General features: G+C 46.5%; 1 protein-coding gene across 4 annotated transcripts in view; it reads left to right on the plus strand.

Moving 5' to 3' along the window:
* Positions 1 to 14,443, plus strand: part of LOC144667922 (growth factor receptor-bound protein 7-like) — a 165,477-nt gene extending 151,034 nt beyond the window's left edge. For all 4 annotated transcript variants that reach the window (XM_078529531.1, XM_078529533.1, XM_078529532.1 and 1 more), the window contains 3 exons: positions 3,450 to 3,537; positions 6,604 to 6,697; positions 12,583 to 14,443. In XM_078529531.1, the coding sequence (XP_078385657.1) occupies positions 3,450 to 3,537; positions 6,604 to 6,697; positions 12,583 to 12,729 (329 nt within the window). In that variant the 3' untranslated portion in view covers positions 12,730 to 14,443. The remainder of the gene's footprint in view (positions 1 to 3,449; positions 3,538 to 6,603; positions 6,698 to 12,582) is intronic.
* Positions 14,444 to 20,508: the final 6,065 nt, after the last annotated feature.

Below are 20,508 nucleotides of genomic sequence, written 5' to 3' on the forward strand. Positions count from 1 at the left end.
AGAGGTAGATAGATTCTTGATTAACAAAGGTTATCGGGGGTAGGCAGGAATATGGAGTTGCGGTTACAATCAGATCAGCCATGGTCTCATTGAATGGCAGAGCAGGCTCAAGGGGCAGAGTGGCCTACTCGTGCTCCTAATTCCTATGCTCTTCTTCCTCTCCCTGTCTCTATCTCTGTCTCTTCCTCTGTCTCACTCCCTCTCTCTGTCTCTCTGTCCCCCTCTCTCTCCCTTTCTCATTTCCTCTCTCTCCCTCCTTCTCCCTGTCTTCATCTCTCTCTCTCTCTATCTTTCTCTCTTTCTGTCCATCTGTCTCTCTTCCTCTTTCTGTCACTGTCTCTCTGTTTTTGTCTCTATGCTTGTCTCTCCCTCTCTCTTCCTCTCTCTACCTCTCTCTCTCTGTCTATTCCTCGTTCTCTATCACTGCCTGTCTGTCTCCCTTTCTCTGTCTTGCTGTCTCTCTGTTTCCTGTCCTTATCTTCTCTCTCTAACCCTGTCCCTCTCTCTCCCTCGGTCTATCTCCGTTTCTCTGTTGTTCTCTTATCTCTCTCTCGCTCTCTCTCTCTTTACTTGTGCTTATCAAGGAGGTTTTTTCCCCACCTACTCTCCAGATTACACAGATCACTTTGTAAGTGGAGAAACACTAACAGGCGGTGTTGCAGTTATCATAGAACCATAGAACCATAGAACACTACAGCACAGAAAACAGGCCATTCGGCCCTTCTAGTCTGTGCCGAAATATTATTCCGCTAGTCCCATTGACCTGCACCCAGTCCATAACCCTCCAGACCTCTCCCATCCATGTATCTATCCAATTTATTCTTAAAACTTAAGAGTGAGCCCGCATTTACCATGTCAGATGGTAGCTCGTTCCACACTCTCACCACTCTCTGAGTGAAGAAGTTCCCCCTAATGTTCCCCCTAAACCTTTCCCCTTTCACCCTAAAGCCATGTCCTCTCGTGTTTACCTCTCCTAATCTAAGTGGAAAGAGCCTACTTGCATTTACTCTGTCTATACCCCTCACAATTTTGTAAACTTCTATCAAATCTCCCCTCATTCTTCTACGCTCCAAGGAATAAAGTCCTAACCTGTTTAATCTTTCCCTGTAACTCAACTCCTTAAGACCCGGCAACATCCTAGTAAATCTTCTCTGCACTCTCTCAATCTTACTGATATACTTCCTGTAGTTAGGCGACCAGAACTGCACACAATACTCCAAAGTTGGCCTCACCAATGTCTTATACAACCTCACCATAACATCCCAACTCCTATACTCAATACTTTGATTTATGAAGGCCAGTATGCCAAAAGCTTTCTCTACAACCTTGTCTACCTGTGACGCCACTTTCAGGGAATTATGTATCTGAACTCCCAGAACCCTTTGTTCCTCCGCACTCCTCAGTGCCCTACCATTTACTGTGTATGTCCTACCTTGGTTTGACCTTCCAAAATGTAACACCTCACACTTTTCCGCATTAAATTCCATCTGCCATTTTCTGGCCCATTTTTCCAGTTGGCCCAGATCTCTCTGCAAGCTTTGAAAGCCTTCCTCACTGTCCACAACGCCTCCAATCTTAGTGTCATCAGCAAACTTGCTGATCCAATTCACCACATTATCATCCAAATCATTGATATAGACAACAAACAACAATGGTCCCAGTGCAGATCCCTGAGGCACACCACTAGTCACAGACCTCCAGTCTGAGAAGCAATCATCCACTATCACTCTCTGTCTTCTCCCACACAGCCAATTTCGAATCCAGTTTACCACCTCTCCATGGATACCAAGTGTCTGAACCTTCTGAACTAACCTCCCATGTGGGACCTTGTCAAAGGCCTTACTAAAGTCCATGTAGGCAACATCCACAGCCTTTCCTTCATCTACTTTCTTGGTAACCTCCTCGAAAAACTCTACAAGGTTCGTTAAACACGACCTACCACGCACAAAGCCATGCTGACTATCCTTAATCAGCCCTTGGCTGTCCAAATAATTATATATCCGATCTCTCAGAACACCTTCCAATAATTTACCTACTACTGACGTCAGACTCACTGGCCTGTAATTACCTGGTTTACTTTTGGAGTTTTTTTTAAACAATGGAACAACATGAGCTACCATCCAATCCTCCGGCACCTCACCCGTGACTAAGGACATTTTAAATATTTCTGCCAGGGCCCCTGCAATTTCTACACTAGTATCCCTCAAGGTCCGAGGGAATATCATGCCAGGCCCGGGGAATTTATCTACCTTTATTCGCTGTAAGGCAGCAAGCACCTCCTCCTCTTTAATCACTATATGTTCCATGACACTACTGCTTGTTTCCCTTCCTTCCTTATACACTACACCAGTTTCCTGAGTAAATACTGATGCAAAAAAACTGTTTAAGATCTCCCCCATCTCGTGAGGCTCCACACATAGACGACCACTCTGATCTTCAAGGGGACCAATTGTGTCCCTTACTATCCTTTTACTCTTAATACACTTGTAGAAACCCTTTGGGTTTACCTTCACATTATCTGCCAAAGCAACCTCACGTCTTCTTTTTTGCCTTCCTGGTTTCCTTTTTTAGTATTTTCTTACATTTTCTATACTCTACAAGTACCTCATTTGCTTCTTGTTGCCTATACCTGCTATACACCTCTCTCCTCTTCTTAACCAGATCACCAATATCCCTTGAAAACCAAGGTTCCCTATGCCTGTTAACTGTGCCTTTAATCCTGACAGGAACATGCAAACTCTGCACTCTCAAAATTTCGTCTTTGAATGCCTTCCACTTACTGAACACATCCTTGCCAGAAAAACAACTTATCCCAATCCACTCTTCCTAGATCTTTTCTCATTTCCACAAAATTGGCCTTTCTCCAATTTAGAATCTCAACTCGAGGACCAGACCTATCCTTATCCATAATTAGCTTAAAACTAATGACATTGTGGTCGCTGGACCCAAAATGTTCGCCTACACATACTTCTGTCACCTGACCTGTCTGGTTCCCTAATAGGAGATCACTTTTAAAAAAATATTATAATCAGTGTTGTAGCAGAAACCCGGGAACACTCAGAGACCCATGTGATTATTGAGGACACAGAGGGACCCATGCAGGCCCATTCTCAGGTCAAGCAAATTTATTCTGGCCACCGGGGGGGTGGGGTCACTCAGGCATCAAGCTCCCACAACCTGATGCGTTCTGCAGGAATCCTGGTTCCAGGAGGGACAGTCCAGTCCCTATTTGAACATGAGGGATGGTCCAGGTAGAGACAGGAGGAGTGAAGCTTCACAGACAGTGGGACAGAGTCACTGGCAGCAGGTTTAGTGTGGGTATATTGTGCAGATGTTTCTAGCCCAATGCCAGTTGTTGCAGCAGGGTCTCTACCTGCTATGAAGTTGGATTAAGAGCAGAGTCTGAGGTGTAATATGTACAATAACAATTTCATTTATCTTGGATCTAGCGATACACAGGAGTCAGCCCTGGTTTCATGGACGGATCTCGAGAGAGGAAGCTCACAGACTGATTATCCAACATGGCCACATTGATGGGTGAGCAATGCGACTGACTGGGGTAGGGGGGGGTTTAGCTGTCTCATTTCAGAGGAATTTTGCAGTGAATGAGAGAGCCCATGAACTGAGAGGGAACAAGGAATTCACTGACTGCAGATAAACTAAAGAATAGGACACATAGAAGCCGGAGCAAACCGGCTTGGGGGTCCCTGAGTGAGTGAGCGGGGAGTACCCAGAATTCCAAGTAAACCAGCAATGGCCTGCTAGCTAGTTGGGTTAACTAGCTTCCTTCCACCATTACCAGTAACGTATGTCAGTCACTGACTCTGACTCGAGGGTCAGAGCTGAGTGCAGCATCGCCTCAGAACCTCAAACCCAGGTGAAAGGGCGGAGCCAGAATCCCAAGCCCCACCTCACATTGGTTTTTGGATCAATAACCCAGTCTGGGTCCAGTCCTCAATGAAATCTTTGCATCGGTCTTCACAATGGAAAAGGACGATGCAGGTATAGACATCAGGGTGGAGGACTGTGAAATATTAGAGGAAATTAACATCGAGAGAGAGGAGGTACTAGCGGGTTTAGTGGCCTTAAAAGTGGATAAATCCACAGGCCCGGATGAGATGTATCCCAGGCTGTTGAGGGAGGCAAGGGAAGAGATATCAGGGGCCCTGGCAGTAATTTTCAAATCCTCTCTGGCCACAGGTGAGGTGACAGAGGACAGAAGGATCGCAAATGTTGCCCCATTATTAAAAAAGGGAGGAAGGGATAGACCAGGAAATTACAGGCCAGTCAGTCTAACCTCAGTGGTGGGAAGTTACTAGAAAGAATTCTGAGGGACAGAATATATCTGCACTTGGAGAGACACAGATTAATGGGATAGTCAGCATGGATTTGTTAAGGGAAGGTCATGTTTGACAATTTTGATCAAATTTTTTGAGGAGGTAACCAGGAGTGTTGATGAGGGTAATGCATTTGACGTGATCCCTGAAGGTAGTGGGGCAGGCAGATAAGGTAGTTAAGAAATCCTATGGGATACTTGCCTTTATTAGCTGAGGCATAGAATACAAGAGCAAGGAGGTTATGCTGGAACTGTATAAAATGCTGGTTAGGCCACAGCTGGAGTACTGCGTGCAGTTCTGGTCACCACATTATAGGAAGAATGTGATTGCATTGGAGAGGGTGCAGAGGAGATTTACCAGGATGCTGCCTGGATTGGAGGGTCTGAGCTATGAGGAAAGATTGGATAGGCTGGGGTTGTTTTCCTTGAAGCGGTGAAGGTTGAGAGGGGACCTGATAGAGGTGTATAAGAACATGAGGGGCATAGATAGGGTGGATAGGAAGGCACTTTTTCCATGAGTGGAGTGGTCAATAACCAGGGGGCACAGATCTAAGGTAAGAGGTAGACAGCTAAGCGGGGAGCTGAGGAGAAATATTTTCACCGAGAGGGTGGTGGGAGTCTAGAACTCACTGCCTGAAAGGGTGGTTGAATCAGAAACTTTCGTAACATTTAAGAAGTATTTAGATATTCACTTGCATTGCCATATCCTCCAGGGCTATGGGCCAAGTGCTGGAAAATGGGATCAGTATAGTCAGATCTTTGTTGTCTGGCACAGAGACAATGGGCCGATTGGCCTCCTTCTGTGCTGTAGAGGTCTATGGGTCTATGGGAAATTCTGACACGTGTTAGTTACATTAACTGAGCTGATGGTATTTATTTCACTTATCCCCACCGCCTCCCCACCAAAACCCTGGCTCACCCCTGCAGGTCCATTCTCAGATCAAGCAAATTTATTCTGGCCACCAGAGGGTCAATCAGATTGCACAGGAGTCAAGTCGAGCTGTAAAATCCACCACCAAGATCATCTACACTCTTTAACATGAAAGACTTTCCTAATTACACTGTCCTGTGTCACTGACTGTATCTATCAATTCTCCACTGTTCAAATGCTGTCCCAGCCAGTTTTTCATCTTCAACCCTCTGTAAATGTTGCTCTACATAACTTCATCCAAAGCTCTACTGCCCATGCCCTAACTCACAGCAAGTGCCCTTTCCCTATCGCCCCTGTACTCGCTGACCTCCATTAACACTCAATTTTAAAATTCTCATCCATGTTCCCTCCATGACTTCATCCCTCCCTATCTTTGTAATCTCCTCCAGCCCTAGAACCCTCCAAGATCTCTGGGCTCCTCTAATTTGACCTTTTGAGCATCTCCAATTTTGATTGCCCCACCATTAACGATGTGCCTTCAGCTGCCTGGTCCCTAAGCTCAGGAATTGCCTCCCTAAGCCTCTCTGCCTCTCTCCCTCTCCCTCCTATTTTAAATTCCTTAAATCCTACCTCTTTGACCGAACTCCTGCTATAATAACTCCTTACATGGTTGGGTGTTAAATTTTGCCTGCCTGCTCCGTGTGGGTAAAGTCACCAATTTTTGGTCGACACTGTTTCCAATATCCAAAGAGCAGTTGGATCTCTCTTAGATCAATTACCATTTGACTGGGATATTATGAGGTCCACCTAGAGCCCCTGCACCACAAGCACAACTGTTTCCCATATTTACCATTGGCCGTACGTTATTGCGAATATTCCAGTCGTGTTATTGGTGCTCAGATATTGAACAGGAAGGCAAAATGGGAATAAACAGCACAAGTTAATAAGAGTTGGAATAAAAACAGAAAATGCTGGAAAAACTCAGCAGGCCTAACAGCATCTGTGGAGAAAGAAACAGGGGTAACGTTTCGAGTCCGTATGACTCTTCTTCAGAACTAAACAGAATGAGAAACGTGATTAAATTTATACTGTTTAAGGGGGGAGTGGAGCAGGTGAAGCTGGATGGGCCAGCGATAAGTGGGGGCTAAAGAGAGATTGACAAAGACGCCATGGACAAAAAGACATGGGAGTGCTAATGGTAATGGTAAGGGTTAAAGAAGGTGCTGATAGTGGCATAAAGGTAAGAAAGCAGAATGTGATAATAACAGGACAAGGGTCAGCCCTCTGCATAAGAATTGACTTGGGTTTCAATACTGCTCAGACTGAGAGATATTTATTTGAGAGATATTTGAGATATTTGAGAGATATTTATTTGTGTCCTTTTCTCTTGATACAGTGTTTTTCTGATTAGGGAGAGTCAGAGGGCACCCAAAAGCTTTGTGCTGACCCTCAGCCACCATCACAAGACCAAGCACTTCCTGGTTGTTCCGGTAATTTCCTTCTTTAGAATTATTTGGTCATATTCGGTTAAAAGCTTCTTCTGCACGTGATCCAACATTGATCATAATCGCCAGAAACCAGATGGACCTGAGACTGACCAGAACTATTCATCCAGCAGTTCACAGACCCAATGAGTCTCTACCATGGCTGAGCAAAAGAAATATGCATTTGCACAATGACATTCGGTAGTTTGAGCACTCGCTGCTCAGGGGGCGTTTGTGCCTGCGCTGGGGCAGTATCCCAGTGAGCGTCAGGGGGCTGAATTTTACCCTGCGCAGGCGGGCGCAGGCCCGATCCGATCGGGCGCGAAATCGCGTGAGATGACGTTGGGTGAGCGTCCCAACATCATCCCGCGCTCGCGCAACAGTTCAGTCGGCTCGGGCGCGCAAAGCTCGGAAGTGTGCCCGCCGACAATTAAGGGGGCAATTGTGCCCATAAATGGTCTGTTATTTTTAGAAGCCTGTCCAACCTTACGGCTGGAAGAGGAGTGAATCGGCTAGGCGGCCGTTGCATTTTTCATCAAACCACATCCACGGGCGGGATGAGATTTCCGCGATGAAATGAAATATAAATAAATTGCAGTGGACGGCATTTTCATTACTTAAATTTTCAGGTGACTGATTATGATACAGTAACAATTTTTCACCTTTTGAAGCCTTTATTTTTTCCTGTTTAAAAATGCATAGGCCGCCTGTCCGACTCACCCTCCCGCCAAACAGAAAGTTGCACAGGGAGCAAAAAATCCTAGTTAATTGCACCATTAATGGGCATAAAAGCCCCCTTAAATGTCAGGGGTGCATTCCTCCGAATATAGCGGTCTCTAACCCACCGAAAAATCACACAGGTGCACGACGACATCAGGACACATGACAGGCGTCATCAGGCGCTATAGTACAGTCGAGTGGGTTGGGCAGCACCTGCCCACTCAGCAAAAAATTCTGGCCAGTGTGTGTGGAACTGTAACCCATTGAGAATCAGTGTGTGTGCAACTGTACTCCAGTGAGAGTCAGTGTTTGTGCAACTTTACCCCAGTGAGAGTCAGTGTGTGTGTGGAACTGTACCCCAGTGAGAGTTAGTGTGTGTGGAACTGTACCCCAGTGAGAGTCAGTGTGTGTGGAACTGTACCCCAGTGAGAGTCAGTGTGTGTGGAACTGTAGCCCAGTGACAGTTAGTGAGTGGGGAACTGTACCCCAGTGAGAGTCAGTGTGTTTGGAACTGTACCCCAGGGAGAGCCAGTGTGTGTGGATCTGTACCCCAGTGAGAGTCAGTGTGTGTGGAACTGTACCCAAGTGAGAGTCAGTGTGTGCGTGGACCTGTGCCCCAGTGAGAGTCAGTGTGTGTGCAATGTCCACCTGTGAGAGTCTGTGTGTGTGTGGAACTGTACTCCACTGAGAGTCAGTGTTTGTGGAACTGTACCACAGTGAGAGTCAGTGTGTTTGGAACTGTACTCCAGTGAGAGTCAGTGTGTGTGGAATTGTACCTCAGGGAGAGCCAGTGTGTGTGCAACTGTCCACCAGTGAGATTCATTGTGTGTGCAACTGTCTACCTCTGAGAGTCAGTGTTTGTGGAACTGTACTCCAGTGAGAGTCAGTGTGTGTGGAACTGTAACCCCAGTGAGAGTCAGTGTGTGTGGAACTGTACTCCAGTGAGAGTCATTGTTTGTGGAACTGTACCTCAATGAGGGTCAGTGTATGTGGGGAACTGTACCCCAGTGAGAGTCAGTGTGTATGGAACTGTATCCCAGTGAGAGTCAGTGTGTGTGGAACTGTACTCCAGTGAGATTCAGTGTGTGTGGAACTGTACCCCAGTGAGAGTCAGTGTATGTGGGGAACTGTACCCCAGTGAGAGTCAGTGTATGTGGGGAACTGTACCCCAGTGAGAGTCAGTGTGTATGGAACTGTATCCCAGTGAGAGTCAGTGTGTATGGAACTGCATCCCAGTGAGAGTCAGTGTGTGTGGAACTGTACCCCAGTGAGAGTCAGTGTGTGTGGAACTGTACCCCAGTGAGAGTCAGTGTGTGTGGAACTGTACCCCAGTGAGAGTCAGTGTGTGTGGAACTGTACCCCAGTGAGAGTCAGTGTGTATGGAACTGTACCCCAGTGAGAGTCAGTGTGTGTGGAACTGTATCCCAGTGAGAGTCAGTGTGTGTGGAAATGTACCCCAGTGAGAGTCAGTGTGTATGGAACTGTTCCCCAGTGAGAGTCAGTGGGCAGGATGTTTATGTCGGTGTGTGGGTGCGATTGGCAGGCCTGGGTGTGGCCAGGGAACTGTCTGCCACCTGTGAACGGCACCCCGACCGCGATTTCATGCTGGTGATGAATTAACAGCCAGTCAGCATGAAGAACGCGCTGGTATGATCAGCGCTGCCTGGGTTGGGGGCTGGAAGGGGGGGCGAGCGCTGAAGTCAGTGCGTATGTGGGGGAGAGCTCACAGAAAGCTACCTGAAGGCAGGGAGCTGCCCCAGGGAGCCGAAGACTTCAAAAGTATCAACTAGATTTTTACATCTAGTAAAAAATGTCCCTGCAACTCCAGCAGTCGCCTGAGCAGAGACATTATAAAAAGTGTGTGCATGAATTTTTGTTTTTTTAATTTAATAATGGAAACCTCATCCTGCCCGTGGATCGGGTTTCATGAAAAATGCATAGGCCGCCTGTCCGACTCACCCTCCCGCCAAACAGAACGTTGCACAGGGAGCAAAAAATCCTAGTTAATTGCACCATTAATGGGCATAATAACCCTCTTAAATGTCAGGGGTGCGTTCCTCCGAATATAGCGGTCTCTCACCCACCGAAAAATCACACAGGTGCACGACGACATCAGGACACATGCCAGGTGTCATCAGGCACTATAGTCCAGTTGAGTGGGTTGGGCAGCACCTGCCCACTCAGCGAAAAATTCTGGCTAGTGTGTGTGGAACTGTACCCCAGTGAGAGTCAGTGTGTGTGGAACAGTACCCCAGTGAGAGTCAGTGTGTGCGTAACTGTACCCCAGTGAGAGTCAGTGTGTGTGGAACTGTACCCCAGTGAGAGTCAGTGTGTGTGGAACTGTATCCCAGTGAGAGTCAGTGTGTGTGGAACTGTCTCCCAGTGAGAGTCAGTGTGTGTGGAACTGTTCCCCAGTGAGAGTCAGTGTGTGTGGGGAACTGTACCCCAGTGAGAGTCAGTGTTTGTGGAACTGTAACCCAGAGAGTCAGTGTGTGCGTAACTGTACCCCAGTGAGGGTTAGTGTGTGTGGGGAACTGTACCCCAGTGAGAGTCAGTGTTTGTGGGGAACTGTATCCCAGTGAGAGTCAGTGTGTGTGGGGAACTGTATCCCAGTGAGAGTCAGTGTGTGTGGGGAACTGTATCCCAGTGAGAGTCAGTGTGTGTGGGGAACTGTATCCCAGTGAGAGTCAGTGTGTGTGGGGAACTGTATCCCAGTGAGAGTCAGTGTGTGCTTCAACTGCCCACCAGTGAGAGTCAGTGTGTGTGGAAATGTACCCCAGTGAGAGTCAGTGTGTATGGAACTGTTCCCCAGTGAGAGTCAGTGGGCAGGATGTTTATGTCGGTGTGTGGGTGCGATTGGCAGGCCTGGGTGTGGCCAGGGAACTGTCTGCCACCTGTGAACGGCACCCCGACCGCGATTTCATGCTGGTGATGAATTAACAGCCAGTCAGCATGAAGAACGCGCTGGTATGATCAGCGCTGCCTGGGTTGGGGGCTGGAAGGGGGGGCGAGCGCTGAAGTCAGTGCGTATGTGGGGGAGAGCTCACAGAAAGCTACCTGAAGGCAGGGAGCTGCCCCAGGGAGCCGAAGACTTCAAAAGTATCAACTAGATTTTTACATCTAGTAAAAAATGTCCCTGCAACTCCAGCAGTCGCCTGAGCAGAGACATTATAAAAAGCGTGTGCATGAATTTTTGTTTTTTTAATTTAATAATGGAAACCTCATCCTGCCCGTGGATCGGGTTTCATGAAAAATGCATAGGCCGCCTGTCCGACTCACCCTCCCGCCAAACAGAACGTTGCACAGGGAGCAAAAAATCCTAGTTAATTGCACCATTAATGGGCATAATAACCCTCTTAAATGTCAGGGGTGCGTTCCTCCGAATATAGCGGTCTCTCACCCACCGAAAAATCACACAGGTGCACGATGACATCAGGACACATGCCAGGTGTCATCAGGCACTATAGTCCAGTTGAGTGGGTTGGGCAGCACCTGCCCACTCAGCGAAAAATTCTGGCTAGTGTGTGTGGAACTGTACCCCAGTGAGAGTCAGTGTGTGTGGAACAGTACCCCAGTGAGAGTCAGTGTGTGCGTAACTGTACCCCAGTGAGGGTCAGTGTGTGTGGGGAACTGTACCCCAGTGAGAGTCAGTGTTTGTGGAACTGTAACCCAGTGAGTCAGTGTGTGTGGAACTGTAACCCAGTGAGAGTCAGTGTGTGCGTAACTGTACCCCAGTGAGGGTTAGTGTGTGTGGGGAACTGTACCCCAGTGAGAGTCAGTGTTTGTGGAACTGTAACCCAGTGACACTCGGTGTGTGTGGAACTGTACCCCAGTGAGAGTCAGTGTTTGTGGAACTGTACCCCAGTGAGAGTCAGTGTTTGTGGAACTGTAACCCAGTGACACTCGGTGTGTGTGGAACTGTACCCCAGTGAGAGTCAGTGTTTGTGGAACTGTACCCCAGTGAGAGTCAGTGTGTGTGGAACTGTAACCCAGTGAGAGTCAGTGTGTGTGTAACTGTACCCCAGTGAGAGTCAGTGTTTGTGGAACTGTACCCCAGTGAGAGTCAGTGTGTGTGGGGAACTGTATCCCAGTGAGAGTCAGTGTGTGTGGGGAACTGTATCCCAGTGAGAGTCAGTGTGTGTGGAAATGTACCCCAGTGAGAGTCAATGTGTGTGGATCTGTACCCCAGTGAGAGTCAGTGTGTGTGCAACTGTCTACCTCTGAGAGTCAGTGCTAATGGAACTGTACCACAGTGAGTGTCAGTGTGTGGAACTGTACCCCAGTGAGAGTCAGTGTGTCTGCACCTGTCTAGCAGCGAGAATCAGTGTGTGTGCAACTGTCCACCAGTGAGAGTCATTGTGTGTGCAACTGTCTACCTCTGAGAGTCAGTGTGTGTGGGTCTGTTCCCCAGTGAGAGTCAGTGTGTGTGGAACCATACCCCAGTGAGAGTCAGTGTGTGTGGAGCTGTACCCCAGTGAGAGTCAGTGTGAGTGGAACTGTACCCCAGTGAGAGTCAGCGTGTGTGGAACTGTACCCCAGGGAGAGTCAGCGTATGTGGAACTGTGCCCCAGGGAGAGTCAGTGTGTGTGGAACTGTACCCCAGTGAGAGTCAGTGTGAGTGGAACTTACCCCAGTGAGAGTCAGTGTGTGTGGAACTGTACCCCAGTGAGAGTCAGTGTGTGTGGAACTGTACCCCAGTGAGAGTCAGTGTGTGTGGAACTGTACCCCAGTGAGAGTCAGTGTGTGTGGAACTGTACCCCAGTGAGAGTCAGTGTGAGTGGAACTGTACCCCAGTGAGAGTCAGTTTCTTCAAGAAAGGAGCAGATAATTTATGATGGTCAGTATTTAAGAATGAGGGTGGGTGTTTGCGATTTAATTTTGAGTATGTGAGAATGAATCATAATTGTTGTCAGATAACTGACTCCTTCTTTGTGTTCGGGTTTGTGCTCCAAGTGAATGACTCCGTGGGTCGGTGTTGGGTGGGTGTTCCCCTTGGGGGAGGGAGCCAATCAGCCCTGGCTTTGTAAGCACCCCAATCCTGGTAACAGCTTAAATGACAGCTCCCAACCAATTGGTCAGGGGTGAGGCAAGGATACCAACCAATAGCATTGTGGGAAGCAGAGCAGTCTTTGGAGCAGCTTTTAAATGTCTGTTTTCTCTCTTTGGGGCAGTGCGAGGAAGATGGTCAAACATACTTCACTGTGGACACTGGTCAGACAAAATTCACTGACCTCATTCAGCTGGTGGACTTCTATCAGATCAACAGAGGTGTTCTGCCATGTAGCCTGAAACATTATTGTACCCGTGTGCCACTGTAACTGTGGCATTTGCCAACCAGACATCAAACACTGCCTTGCATACCTGCCCTATTTATGCACTTGCTACCTGGCCCTGGTTCCTTAATCCCTGCTCTCGATGATTCACTGGTTAATCTGCAGAGTTGACTCAGCCTGCGGTTACAGTGGATGTGAAGGAATATCTCGTTCTCACCTGTTGTTCAATTTTTAGACAACCTTTTGAAGGATTTCACTTTTTTTTTAAATGGTTTCAGACCTCACCTTGCTGCATATCTAGGCAGTTCCTCAATCTGGAGATTGAGGAGGTAACAGGGATTGGTCCTTTCTGAAAGGCAGTGTGATTCAGGGTCACAGGACAAACACTGCTTTTAGAGTAGGAAAATAAGTCATGTGATAATTAAAAGCATTATGTAATCAGAGAACCGTCTCCTGGTAAAGAGGGTGAGACGATACAGGAGCCCGCAGTTCCAGTGCAGAGGTTGCAGTCATGTTAACACAATCTCATGTATGTATATACAGATCATGTCATTACCCTGATGGAAAGCACACATGGCCAATCACTCACACCCTGCGCTAGTCACATATCAAATCCCAAATCAGCCAATCATTCTTATCCAGGGGGTCTCCCAAAGAATACAGCTCTCTTGATTCACACATGCAGTCAGTACCAGGAGGTAATGAATTTCTCCGCAGTGTTACTCTTACCTGTAAACGTAAAGAGACAAGTTTAATCTGATAGTCAGCATTGTGAAATCAGAACTGCCATAAACAGTGTGTGGATTTCTCTTACACACAGCTGCTGAGATTGACTCCATAAACAGTGCCTGTCGACAAACCAACACCTGAAAGACTTGCTGTCATTGAAGCAAATTAAATGTAACAGTAATTAGCCAATTTGTGAAGAGTCACCAGAGCAATAGACAGACTGAATTTTCACCAATTCCCATTTAAGCTTCCTGACCAAAGCAACCGAAATATATTTCCCAGAGAGTGACCAAGGGTGCAGTGACTGAGGGATGAGATTGACCGAGGGCATGGAGAGTGACCGAGGGGTGAAAGTGACCGTGGGCACAGACGGTGACCGAGGGATTCGAGGCCAAGGACGAAGAGAGTGAAGGGTGAGAGTGACTGAGGGATAAGATTGTGTCCAGGGGGTGGATCAAGGGTGAGAGTGACTAGGAGACAGAGAAGGACAGTGTGACTGGGGATGGAGAGGTGTCACTGGGTCTATAAAGAGAGAGTAACTGCTGGTGCAGGGAGGGGCCAGAGAGAGTGAGCAGGGGGAGGGAGAGTGACCAGGATCAATCAAGTTTATCCTGTGCTATTGATTAATTGTATTTAGTTCTCTACACTGTGTAGGGTTAAAGGGGTTTAATGTCACACTGGCTGTATTCTTATAGATTATAGAGTGCTATTGATTTTGTAGGAAGTATCCTGTAAGTGACCCCAGTCTGACTCTTGCTCAGACACAGACCTGAGCCTCTGTAGGTTCCGCACTCAGTGATGGACTCTGCTCTGTTCCAGGTGTAGAGCTGGTCAATATTTCTAATTTTTAAAAAAATTCTTTCATGGGATGTGGGCATCACTGGCAAGGCCAGCATTTGTTGCCCATCCCTAATTGCTCTTGAACCGAGTGGTTTGCGAGGCCGTTCTAGAGGGCAGTTAAGAGGCAACCACATTGCTGTGGACCTGGAGTCACATGTAGGCCAGACCAGGTAAAGATGGCAGATTTCCCTAGAGGTGGAATCAGAGTGAACCAGAGGGGTTTTTATAACGGCACCATTACTGAGACTTACTTTAAATTCCAGGTTCTTTATTAGTTAATTGAATTTTAAATTCCACCAACTGGCATGTTGGGATTTGAACCCATCTCCCAAGGCAATTAGCCTGAACCTCCAAATTACTAGCTCAGTGACATTACCATTACGTCACCCTGCCCCCCTCCCTCTCCCCCTCCCCCTCCCCCTCCAATGTTCTTCCTTTAAGTCGGTTAAAGATGTTTTCACATAGTGACCAGAGCATCAACACTCATCACTCCTTCCAACTGTTTTTGTACATTTTGTGTTATAAAACTTGACAAAATAAGATTCATGCAAGTCTAGTCTGGAACAAAGTGAGAACTCAGAAAGTCATAAAAGCTTTTAAAATAACTTCTTATTGTCTTTAGTTGTCAGGGATTTAATTTGTTTCTGACAATCAGTGACTGAGACTTTGTGAGGTTTCAGTGGTGCAGTTTCATTCCAGGAGTTTAATTTGTGGCCTATATCCCCCCTCCTGGCTGCAGGAACTATCAGTATGTGAACAACAGAAACGTGACTCTGTCGAGGTGCCCAGTAGACAGAGGCTGGGAATTTCCTCTGTTAGTTCCATTGCTTTGCAAGCTAAGATCATTGTCAATATCCAAAGTATCCAAATCAGGGTAAACAAGGAAACAGCAAAGACGTACCAGGATATCTCTTCTCTGAGTTTTAAAATTTAAATTGTCAACTCATTTAGGCACATCAAGCACATCAACATGCCTTAAAAATCCACAATGCAAAGCAGAAAATGTGGAGCAGGTCTCAGTGAGAACCTTTTTTCAAAATCCTCAAAAGATTGTAATTAATTCACCAGAAAATGGCTTTGTTTATGCTGCGTCTGAAAATCTTCCTTAATCTTGAGAGACTGCCTGAGGCAAAGAAGGATCAACTGGAGGAAACTCATGTTTCAGAGATCAGGGCATGGTCAATGCTGTTGGAATTGCCAGCACTGAGGGTATGGTCAGTGCTGAGGGCATTGCCAGCACTGAGGGTGTGGTCAATGCTGTTGGAATTGCCAGCACTGAGGGTATGGTCAGTGCTGAGGGCATTGCCAGCACTGAGGGTGTGGTCAATGCTGTTGGCATTGCCAGCACTGAGGGTATGGTCAGTGCTGAGGGCATTGCCAACACTGAGGGTATGGTCAATGCTGTTGGAATGCCAGCACTAAGGGTATGGTCAGTGCTGAGGGCATTGCCAGCACTGAGGGTATGGTCAATGCTGTGGGCATTGCCAGCACTGAGGGTATGGTCAGTTTTGTGGGCATTGCCAGCACTGAGGGTGTGGTCAATGCTGTTGGAATGCCAGTACTGAGGGTATGGTCAGTGCTGAGGGCATTGCCAGCACTGAGGGTGTGGTCAGTGCTGAGGGCATTGCCAGCACTGAGGGTATGGTCAATGCTGTTGGAATACCAGCACTGAGGGTATGGTCAGTGCTGTTGGAATGCCAGCACTGAGGGTATGGTCAGTGCTGTGGGCATTGCCAGCACTGAGGGTATGGTCAATGCTGTTGGAATGCCAGCACTGAGGGTATGGTCAGTGCTGAGGGCATTGCCAGCACTGAGGGTGTGGTCAATGCTGTTGGAATGCCAGCACTGAGGGTATGGTCAGTGCTGTGGGCATTGCCAACACTGAGGGTATGGTCAATGCTGTTGGAATGCCAGCACTGAGGGTATGGTCAGTTCTGTGGGCATTGCCAGCACTGAGGTTGTGGTCAATGCTGTTGGAATGCCAGCACTGAGGGTATGGTCAGTGCTGTGGGCATTGCCAACACTGAGGGTATGGTCAATGCTGTTGGAATGCCAGCACTGAGGGTATGGTCAGTGCTGAGGGCATTGCCAGCACTGAGGGTATGGTCAATGCTGAGGGCATTGCCAGCACTGAGGGTATGGTCAATGCTGTTGGAATGCCAGCACTGAGGGTATGGTCAGTGCTGAGGGCATTGCCAGCACTGAGGGTATGGTCAGTGCTGAGGGCATTGCCAGCACTGAGGGTATGGTCAGTGCTGAGGGCATTGCCAGCACTGAGGGTATGGTCAATGCTGTTGGAATGCCAGCACTGAGGGTATGGTCAGTGCTGTGGGCATTGCCAGTGCCGAGGGTGTGGTCAGTGCTGTGGGCATTGCCAGTGCTGAGGATGTGGTCAGTGCTGCAGGCATTGCCTGCACTGAGGGTATGGTCAGTGTCAGAGAGAGGGTTTGATGAACAATAATATAAGATCAAATTAACTCAGCTTTAATGTAGCGCAGGATGTAACTCACTCTTTTAAACTGGGTGTTTAATTTGAGCCCAGATTACATGTGTAGTTCAATGTTGAAGTGCTGGTTAGTCCAAGCCTCGCGTTTACGCATGATTCACTATCAGGGCCTCCAGACCCCTCCCTGCACTGGGACAGAGTAAATGTGCCTGTTGATGGCCGACATTACTGATGGCACTAATCCCAGGCTGGCAAGAATTACTTTCAGGCCAATAATAGGGAAAATGTTTATGCCATTTCTAATTTTTAAAATGTAATTTAATTGGATAAAGGGTTGGTTTTGCCTCTACATATCATCAGTACCATCAGCACTGCCTCTCCCTCACTGCCACCTTATTCACATGCTAGAACTTTGGAATAGTCACATTTAGGACAAAGAAATTCTCTTGTAATAAAATAATGGGACAAAGTCTGTTTTCTCCCTAATTAACGACTCAGTAGTTAAACCAAGGAGGAGAGAAGATTGACAATGAGTGAAAATTGTTACCAGAAAAAAACAGGCAAATGAGAAGTTTCAGAGGCTGATACTAGACCAGGTCACATGCTCTCCACCATCCAATGCTGCAACTCAGTGCGACCGAACCTCTCGTTCCCATATCAGGCAACATTCTTATGCACTAAAGCACAACAGAGGCCTCAGTAGAAGCTCAGTCTCTCTACATGCTTGAGATTGTCCATCCTGATATCCAGTCCCATTATAGAGACTTGTGAGCAGCTGTCCCTCATGTGGCTGTTTAGTGAGGAATGGACGCAAGGGGTTGAGTCCAATAGAGACCAATGTTAACGAGCAGAATAGCAGGAAGTTTAGCAGATTACTATCAGGACTATTCTCTGGGGGTTTTTTGTTCAGGGGATGTGGGCTTCGCTGGCTGGGCCAGCATTTATTGCCCATTCCTCATTGCCCTTGAGAAGATGGTGGTGAGCTGCCTTCTTGAACCGCTGCAGTCCATGTGGTGTAGGTACACCCACAGTGCTGTTAGGGAGGGAGTTCCAGGATTTTGACCCAGCGACAGTGAAGGAACGGTGATATATTTCCAAGTCAGGATGGTGATTGACTTGGAGGGGAGCTTCCAGGTGGTGGTGTTCCCATCTATCTGCTACCTTTGTCCTGGGTTTGGAAGGTGCTGTCTAAGGAGCCTTGGTGAGTTGCTGCAGGCCATCTTGTATGGTACTGTGCTACTATGCACCAATGCTTGAGGTAATAAACGTTTAAGGTGGTGGATGTGGTGCCAATCAAGCGGGCTTCTTTATTTTATATAGATTGTGCAAATGTCTTGAGTGTTGTGGGAGCTGCACTCATCCAGGCAAATGGAGCGTATTCCTTCACACTCCTGACTTGTGCCTTGTAGATGGTGGACAGGATCTGGGGAGTCAGGAGGTGAGTTACTTGCTGCAGAATTCCTAGCCTCTGACCTGCTCTTGTAGCCGCAGTATTTATGTGGCTAGTCCAGTTCAGTTTCTGGTCAATGGTAACCCCCAGGATGTTGATAGTGGGGGATTCAGTGACAGAGAACCTGGGAGTGCTGATTGGTTAAGCAGCAAAGCATATATGCAATCTCGAGATTGCGGTAGCTGGCTGCGAGTTCCCTTATTCTGACCCCATTTGTGTCGAATTACACACGTCCAGCTCTTTCTCCTCAGCTAGGCTTCCACTGAGGTTGCTGCAAACAGCTGACATTGCCAAACCCCATCTGCAATTGCACAGTGCCAGCAGCACCTGATCATACGAGATTCAGAATGATCCAAGCAAAAATGATTGTACCCTTTTTAAAAATCCTTTACAATTCACCAGATGGATCCCACAGGGACAGTGCTGACCCCTCAGGCCACCTGATTCTTCTCTAGCCCTGTGCTCCAGCACTGGGAGCCAGCATAAGGTTTAGAATAAAACTTCATTGAACAGAACTTCTGAAAAGACAGAGCTAAGGTAAAATGTGAAGATTTTGCATTCGCTGAAATCATTAGGTTTCTTCATTGAACAAGTTTGAAGATTTTATTGAGGATAAATTTAATGTTTAAAATAACTGGAAAAGTGAATTGTCGCTGCTCACAGTGATATTATTACTTTAATGATGCGTTTGCTTTAATGGTTCTGCCATTATATCCAATGTTGTCATTTCCTCTCATTCTCTTTTCAGGATCTGTGGAATAAAAGAAATTTTACTGATAATTTCACTTCTAATTACATAATTTCCTTTAATGCTGAAGCCGTTTTCCTTTCTGTTATTTCCCAGATACTGTGTATATTCTCAAGGCCAGTAAACTGTTCATGTATTTTTCTACAAAAGATTGGTTTGTGCTTGAAATGATTTTAAATAAACTTACTTGGCTACTGTGACAGCACTAGCATCTGTATTTTATTCTGGATTTTCAGCAATCTTCTACCTCAAAGTGATTTGTCAGAGGAGGGCCTTGTAGAGAGGTGCAAGAGATATTTAATGGGAGAGAGAAAGGAAACTTGGAACAAACGTAGACTATTTCTTTTCACAAAGGGTGATTAGCTACACTGTAGGACAGAGTATCTGTCAAGAAATAATGGGGGCTTGCAAGAAAGGCACTGCGATAATATTCACATTGATTGGGCAATGCAAATTGACAAAGATAACCTGGAGGATGAGTTCCTAGAGTGTACATGGAACAGTTTCTTAAAACAATACACACTAGCAGTTAACAGGCTATTTTGGATCTAATGTGTAATGAGGCAGAATTAATTAAAGACCTCATAGTAAAGCATCATCTGGGCAAGAGTGATCATAACATGTTGGAATTTCACATTCAGTTTGAGAGTGGGAAACGTGGGTCCATGATGAGTGTCTTAAACTTAAATTACAAATGTGTAAAGACAGACTTGACTAAAGTGGACTGGGTAAATAGGTTAAATAGGAAGACAGTAGAGAAGCAGAAATATTTCATAACTCTCAACAAAGGTATATGCCATCAAGATAGAAAGACTCTACCAGAAGGATACTTCTTTCGTGGCTAAGGAAATTAAGCGAGGTACCAAATCAAAAGAAAAGGCGTACAATTTTGCAAAGATTAGTGGTAAGCCAGAAGATTGGGAAAGTTTTATAAACCAGAAACAGATGACTAAAAATAATGAAGAGGGAAAAACTGGAAAATGAGAGAAAACTAACAAGAAATATAAAATCAGACAGTAAAAACTTCTACAAGTATATAAAAAGGAAAAGAGCACCTAAAGTGAGCATTGGTTCCTTAGAGGATGAGACTGGGGAATTAATAATGGGAAATAAGGAAATTGCAGAGACTCACAATAGAAGACACAAAAAGCATCCCAAGAATAATAGAAAATCAAGAGGCAAAAGGGAGGGAGGAACTTAAAACAATCACGATCACTAGAGAAAAAGCAACGGAATGCTAATGGGACTTAAGACTGACAAGTCCCTGGGCCTGATGGCCTGCATCCTAGGGTCTTAAAGGAAGTGGCTACAGAGACAGTAGATGTATTGCTTGTGTCTTCCAAAATTCCCTAGATTTGGGAAAGGTCTCAACGAATTGGAAAACCACAAATGTGGTTTGTCCTCTTGTCAAAAAGGAGGGGGATGGAAAGCAGGAAACTGTAGGCCAGTTAGCCTAATGTCTGTCATTGGGAAAATGCTTGAATCTGTTATTAAAGAGGTAGTAGCAGGACATTTAGAAAATCTACTGTCAGGGCAGAGTCAAGAGGTTTTTGTGAAAGGGAAATCATATTTGACAAATTTATTGACATTCTTTGAGGATGTAACAAACAG

Source organism: Cetorhinus maximus, chromosome 25 (assembly GCF_964194155.1).
Source record: "Cetorhinus maximus chromosome 25, sCetMax3.hap1.1, whole genome shotgun sequence".
NCBI lineage: Eukaryota > Metazoa > Chordata > Chondrichthyes > Lamniformes > Cetorhinidae > Cetorhinus > Cetorhinus maximus.